The sequence below is a fragment of the Penaeus chinensis genome, chromosome 18 (genome assembly GCF_019202785.1).
Source record: "Penaeus chinensis breed Huanghai No. 1 chromosome 18, ASM1920278v2, whole genome shotgun sequence".
Lineage (NCBI taxonomy): Eukaryota > Metazoa > Arthropoda > Malacostraca > Decapoda > Penaeidae > Penaeus > Penaeus chinensis.
In genome coordinates, this window is record NC_061836.1 from 12,024,786 (window position 1) to 12,032,285 (window position 7,500).

A 7,500-nucleotide genomic window follows, 5' to 3' on the forward strand; every position below is an offset into this window, starting at 1 on the left:
ATTTATTTAATTTGTACAACGCCATGTTCGTCCACCGCAAAACTGTCACGCAGGTCCCAACACAATTAGTAATAAAAATAACTTGTGGCCGCGTGGACTCCGAACAGCCGCCCGGGATGGAACTTCGTCGACTTTTCTTTATGGAATATTGTGTGGAACTTGATACAAACCGAATGAAACAACTGGGTAATTAAGGGCAGAGGGACTTTCATTCTATGCCTTTCAGTAAATGTTAACCCCTTTTCCTTCCCCTCTTACTGTTATTTACATTCCTTCTTTTATTTTCTCCTTATTTTGTTTCCTTTGTTCTCTGAGTAACTCTAAAAATGTTTTTCCCTTCAGATTTGAGATACAAAACACGTACACTGCCCACCGACCTCTATTCAGGTTCATTAAAAATTCAACATTCATAACTACATAACACTGTCTAATGTTGTTTGTAACGGCTTTGCTTTGTTTCTCACTGCGTCACACAAGGAGGGCCAGGCAGTGTCATTCCCACGATGTCTCTTTCCCTCTCACTCTCCATCTCTCTCTCCCCACCCATATCTCCCTTATTTTCTCTATCTACCATGCCAATCCCCCGACGTCCCTCTCCCTCTCCTTCTCCATCTATCTTCCTATTTCCCTCATTGCTTCCTCCTCCTCTCTCTCTACTAGACAGTATCACCCCCCCCCCCCCCCAACATCCCTTTCCCTTTTCTTCCTCTTCTCTATCACCACCTCTCTCACTTCTTTTTCCCTCCCTCTCTCTCCTTTTCTCTCTACCACGCAATGTCATCCCCATGCTGTCTCTTCATCCCTATCCCTTCTACCCCCCTTTTCTCCCTCACCCAGATATGAACATTCCCAGGAAGTCGTCCTCCCTCTCCCTCTCCATCTCTCCTCCTCATTTCCCTCTCGTATTTTCTCTTCCCCCCCTCTCCCTCCTTCTCAGGGCCGCGACGGGGGTGCATGGCCAGTGTGTTATCAGAACAGCCTGTCCTTTTGTTCCTAAATCTTTGAAGTCTTGGCAGCGAGTCCGAGGCGAGTCGACTGAGAGAGTGCGACGACATCTGCCCGCGCCGGGGATGCTTGAGGAAGAAAAGCACTAGCATGTCCGGGAGGAACCTTTTCCATGACAAGTGTTTAAAAGATCTTTTCGCCCTGGCAAGGCCTGGAGAAATGTACGGTCATGTGTATGTGAGCATGAGTGTCAGTATGAGTGTGAGCATGAGTTTGAGTGTGGGTGTCAGTGTAAGAGTTGGTGTAAGCGAGCGAGCGAGCGAAAAGAGAGAGAGAGAAAGAGAGAGAGAGAGAGAGAGAGAGAGAGAGAGAGAGAGAGAGAGAGAGAGAGAGAGAGAGAGAGAGAGAGAGAGAGAGAGAGAGAAAGAGAGAAAGAGAGAAAGAGAGAAAGAGAGGAAGAGAAAGAGAGAAAGTGTGAAAGAGAGAAAGAGAGAGAAAGAGTGAGTGAGAGAGAGAGGGGAGAGAGAGAGAGAGAGAGAGAGAGAGAGAGAGAGAGAGAGAGAGAGAGAGAGAGAGAGAGAGAGAGAGAGAGAGAGAGAGAGAGAGAGAGAGGGAAGGAGGAAGAGAGAGAGAGAGAGAAAGAGGGAAGGAGGAAGGGAGAGAGAGAGAGAGAATGCAAGTGAGTGAGAGAGTGAGTGAGTGAGTGAGTGAGTGAGTGAGTGAGTGAGTGAGTGAGTGAGTGAGTGAGTGAGTGAGTGAGTGAGTGAGTGATGTATGTGAGTGAGTGAGTGAGTGAGTGAGTGAGTGAGTGAGTGAGTGAGTGAGTGAGTGAGTGAGTGAGTGAGTGAGTGAGTGAGTGAATGTGAGTATGTGAGTGTGTGTGTGTGTGTGGGGGGGGGGGGGGTTGTGTGTACAATAAAATAAATACTGAGGATATGATGACACACGGCTCTCCAGCTTAGATATATTTACAAAAGGATTTTCTTCTGAATGTATTATTTTTTTTTCTCTAAAAATGCTGTTATAACTTAGATATGGGACGAAATCGTTTCTAATATTTGTTCCTCTCTATAGGGTCTCTTTTAAAAACATTGAAAGTACATTTATTTGTTCATCTGATGTGTATTTACTAACAAAATACAACGAGGTCTGAACATTCCTGCCGGCCGGAGAATGTCAACGTTTTCGGCGAGTATTTCCACCAGACATAGAAAATGAATCTGACTACCACAGAAAATGGGTTTCCTGGGTTTCGGTATTCAAGGTATACTATTCTAAAGCGAATCGATGCTTGTAAGTACCTCCATTTTCATAATTCACTCAATTTTTTTTCATCTTTTTACGTGAATGAATTTGCAAAATCGTCCATGGCCCTTCTATCAGGTTTATAATCATATAGTGTAGGGGTGCATACTCCGCCTGCCTGGTTGTCTGAACATAATGAACTTGAACTAATTATCGACAGTTGTTTGGCAAAACTAATAATTGCCTGCATTTGGGAGCTGATCTTCTGGAAATAATGGTTGTCCGTATTAGGGTAAATAGTTCACCCATTACTTTCGACAATAGTAATTCCCATTATTAGCTTCCCTCCACGTTTTAGATCGCGCCATTGAATTATGCGAATAATTATTCTAACAGAGGGACTGGCGTTCTCCCAGCGCCATGATGGTTACGGGCGACAGACAGCTCATGCAAAACAATCATAATACGGGAGATGCGGGAAAAAAACACTAGCTCGGCCATAATGAGCAAATACAGTCACACTTTTCAGGTTACGAGTTAAGCTCGGAAAACAAACTTGACTAATCTTGCAATCCGAGCTTTGACATGTAATTAATGAGCCTAAAATAGAATGATAATCACGGTCACATTTCAAGCTCCCTTGGTGGGTGACGTCACATCGAATAAAAAACAAGCAAATAGAAGGAACAATAGAGTAAACTAACTGCCGAACAAAAGTAAATACTTTAATAAAAAGCATTTATACATGCGCTTTTATCTGGACATAAACGTGTCAAAATCTCCGATAATGTTACTTCATTATTCACAAAGAAAAGCAACATATTCGGTACCGTTACGTATGACGGTCATTCATGTTTGTGTTCTACTCCATAGTATATTTTAGCTGTTTAATTGCAAATTCCCTTCTATCAAAATCCTACGTAAAATCTATTACTTCAACAACTATATTATGTAATATATGATGATATTCAGCTGAAAAAGCGAAATAAAAGTCCTTCATTTTGTCAAACTAAAGCTATTCACGTTCATCAAGCCAAGAAATGCCAATACACTCAGGACTTCTCTTGCTTTGATTCGCTGACGAACATTAGCAAGGAACAGCGGGCAAACACAATCTTTGAAGCTAAATCTACCGAACTGCAACGTGCAAGATATTAGCCATGGCGGTCGCCTGCGCCATTCAATCATACACGAGGCGGGAACTGACCCCTTGACACGTGGCAGAATAAGCAATAAGTGAAACGGTGAAAACAACGGAATAATGGGACTAATGAGAAGAGTCTGACTGTCGACGCGGCACCAGAGGGACCTGGGACCCCTCCTCTTTATCCTTGATCCCCTCCCCCGCCCCGGCCAGGGTGGCACGAGTAGTTAGCGCTCGATGTGATTTATCAATAGTGCCAGAGGAAGCCGGGCGGCGCGATGGGAGCTATGGCACGCGGTGACACTGTGGAGTCAGCAGCGGCCAAGTCCTTCGACGACGCGGGGGCCAAATGTGAGAAACGCCATCGCGCCAAGAACCGCCAAGGAGAGACGTACAGCAGCCAGATGAATATCTTATGGGCAACACAGACCGAAGACTGGCAGCAACAAGGCTTGCGAGAAAAGGGAACTCTGACTATGCAGTAAAATTTCCTTCTGTATTTTCTCTCTGCCACTCCATTTCCCTCGCTACCATTTGCTTTCTATCCCTTCGCCTTTGCCACTCACTTCTTCCCCAGTCACTTCCTTTCTCCTTTCTTTTCTCCACTATTCCTTTCTCCGTTTTCCATCTCGTCTTTCTCGGTCTTTCTCCTGAAATGTGTCTATTAGATCAAAATGTGAAAGTGTGAATAGCACGACCTGCCATTACTGTAATAGCATACCCGAAGACTGATTCCTCAATCCTATTTAACGAGGACAAAAACAGAGACAATAACTAGCTGCCGATGCCCAAGGGAGCTCAGTAAATCACACGCATACATCAACATCCCCTCGTTGTTTCCCTGCTTCCCTCTCTTCACAATTCCCATTCGAGGGCGTGCCCGTGCGCTATGGTTAAGACGGGCCTTTTCCCTTTAACATCCCTTTAGGAAATGCTCTTAAAAACACACATGGGCCAATAAAAATGGCCTAACGTGTGAGGACGAATATATACAATTTCAAATGAGTCTCTCCCTCCCCCGTCTCTTCTCTTTACAGATCGACAGCCACGTTATCCACAAACACTTTGAAGGGGATATTCCTAACGGTGAGGGGGAAGTGGGGGGGCGTCTTGAGCCCCGTTAACCACGGCGCCCCTCGACGTGCGGAAAGAGAGGCATCCCATCGACTACTTTTTCCCACATACTTATAGCACCTGCCCCATTACACAAGGAAATCTAAATGACAGTAATATCCCTCGATCAAGAAGCACCTCCTTACGACCCGAGTGCCTACAGCCGGTGAAGGTGAACGAGAGATCGTAATATCGAGCGCCGTGTTACGAGGCAGGCGACTCGGCCAAATCGGGAGCTACGTCGGGGGACATCACCTCACCAAGAAAAGAAAGTTCGGGGCGTATAAGATAGCCAATCCCGGATGACTCTGACAAAGGCTGGCGTCCCTCAGTCACTCTATTATCTTATTCTTCCGCCTAGGATTTTTTTCTCTCTTTCTTCCTTTACTCACTCGTTCACTCTCCCGCTCATGTTCTTACCCACCAATTTGCTCGTCCATTTACTAACTCACCTAATCCACCGACTCGCCTACCCACCGACCCACCCACTAACTTCCCTCCCTCCCTCCATTCCCCTCCCCTCGTCACTTCAAACCCTGAAAGGAAAAAAAATAAAGCACGATCCATCAAAGGCATATTAAGCTAAAATTTCCTTTCTCGAATTTCAGAACGCGCCTCGCCATCAAATTTACGGAGGCCATGCTTCTTCGCAGCCGAAGTTTGGGTTCCGCTGATTTTGCTTTCCGCCGATGTTCGGTTACCGGATTTAATGGTTCGGTAATTCCTCGGGGGCGACAAATTCCCGAATCTAGCTCGTTACGTGGCCGGGTCATCGATCACTATCACTATCAAACTAATTCTTCCTCCCCTTCCCTCCCCCCTTTTCCTTCATTTTATCTAATGCTAACTTGCGATCTGGACTTTTAGGTCACCCGAAAAAGGGGCCTGAGCGACTGCAAGAGTTACATCTTATATCACTTTCAAGAATAGCGGAAAATGACTGTGAAATGTTAAACTATGATTTTCTTCTCCGTATTTATTCTTTTCTCCATCGGGAATAATTTTCCTTAGTCTTATCTTTGCTGGCAACAGCACCATTAAACATTTAACCGTCCTGCTTGAACGGGAAAAAAATGCGAACTTTTGCAAACACAGTAATTACAACAACGAAAAAAAACATTCCATAAAGTCACTACCATTTAGTAAATTTTGAGAAACCTTTTCCCACATTTCCTACGTTAATGTCGGATGGCATTCATTCATCGGCCACGCAATTTCACTACTATTAAAAAAAACGTAGTTATTTCTCTCAAAGAAAGTAAATCTTATTAAAAACGAGTGAAAACTCCGGCCTGATTCAAATTCAAAAAATGTTCCTGGTTCTGTCCCTTTTTTTTCTCTTGACAAGTCGGTCGTTCTATCTCTCCTCTCTATAGCCCGTCGGGTGAGAGGGGATCCTTTTACCCCAAAACGCACGGCCTACAACTCTCTCCCTCTCATTTCATTCTGTCCAAATCCCAATTAAGTTAATTAGGTATTGGAATAATTTCCTTTTATATCAAAAGTCTACGTTTACAAATTTGATATATTTAAATCTTGTGTATCAGGCAGGAGTAAGTCTAAATACTGTCATCAACTTCTTGAGTAAATCATCACGTGTTAATGGAACTCTGCTCTACCACTATTAATTATTCAAAACAATTAAAAAGATTAACAGGCTAGATGGGCTTGGGCGTCTCCGCGTCTCCAATTAACTTGTCTACACATTTTTTTTTTTTTTTTTTTGCTTCGCAAGTGTTTCATTCGTTCCCTAAGTTGTTCTACCTCCTCGCCCTATTACTGAGCTTTCTAAGTATTCCTATTTCATCATTCCTTCTCATTATCTCATCGGACAGATTCCTTGTATTCTTTCTAACCAATTTTTTAAAAATATTTCCCGTTACACCGTAGGAAGACAAGCGATTCCTGCTGGTTCCTCGGACATGTTGGACTGTTCTGTCACTTTTTTTTTTCCCTCTTCCTCTTATTTCGCTCCGAGGTAAGTTAGACACGAGATGCCACGAGAGAAGGACAGTTTTGATTACATACTTTGGCAGGAGGCGCGTAACGGGGGAGGGAGAGGAGAGGGAGGAAGGGAAGGGGGAGGAGAGGAAGGGAGTCGCCTGGGCCCGCCTGTCTATCCAGCGGAAGAGCCGGCGCTCGCATGCCCCGCAAAACAAGACTGCATGCATCGCGCTCCCCAGGGAAATTAAACAGATGCTAGCCGACGTGACGGCACCTCGACGATTACACTAATATTCTCACCGGGGCCAAAATGAGGTTATTAGATTATAAACATGATAGCTAAAAAAAAAAAAAAAAGTTAGTGAAAATTTTAGAGTCTCGGTTCAATGATTCTGCAAATGTGGGTATCAGTTATTCAACGACTCTAGGAAAAACATCAGTAACAAATAATTACCTATCAAATACTGAAATGATCAGATATCCAATAAGCCACAAGAGTAAGTCAATACAGCCTTTTATATCTGATTGCTTACGGTTTATGGCATCGAAGTAATGATTTTTTCTGATATTTTTTAACCAAACAATGTTTCAAAACTACGTGTACGTATCATGGCACCCAAGGACCTCTGTGAGAGCTCAATCGAATATAGAATGATACTAAATGGTATATATCCACGATCTAGAGTATGTTTCCATATCCAGTAATCAATATTTGAAACATAAATGGATCAACCAAGATGTCCTCATTCACATCACACTAGACTTGTTACAAATCCTTTTCAATAGTAATATCCATAAAATGTATCTTTTCTCGTTACTCGTTTCACAGCATATTCAAAGCAGCCCACCCACTAAGAACCTGGGATAACACACCCTACGGAAAACAGCCTCGAGCAAGCCCAAGGTCCTACTCGCAATCCCGAGGCGAGAGCCACCACTGCAGAAACACGACAATCTTGTACTCACTCGTGTAAGAGCATCCGTGTCGCCGTTGGTGTAGGGGGCGATGTGGCCGTTGGTGGCGGGCGAGCCGGAGGCAGCTACCACGGGGTCGGCGGTCGTTGTAGGCGGGTAGCCGTTGTGGAGGAGGCTCAGGTGACGCTCGAGCT

At 44.3% G+C, this 7,500-nt stretch overlaps 1 protein-coding gene across 1 annotated transcript in view; it reads right to left on the minus strand.

The window, feature by feature from the left end:
• LOC125034606 (multiple PDZ domain protein-like) overlaps positions 1–7,500 on the minus strand; it is a 419,124-nt gene that overhangs the window by 399,236 nt on the left and 12,388 nt on the right. Inside the window, exon 4 of the mRNA XM_047626507.1 lies at positions 7,358–7,500. This exon is cut by the window's right edge and continues 52 nt beyond it. Coding sequence (XP_047482463.1) covers positions 7,358–7,500 — 143 coding nt within the window. The remainder of the gene's footprint in view (positions 1–7,357) is intronic.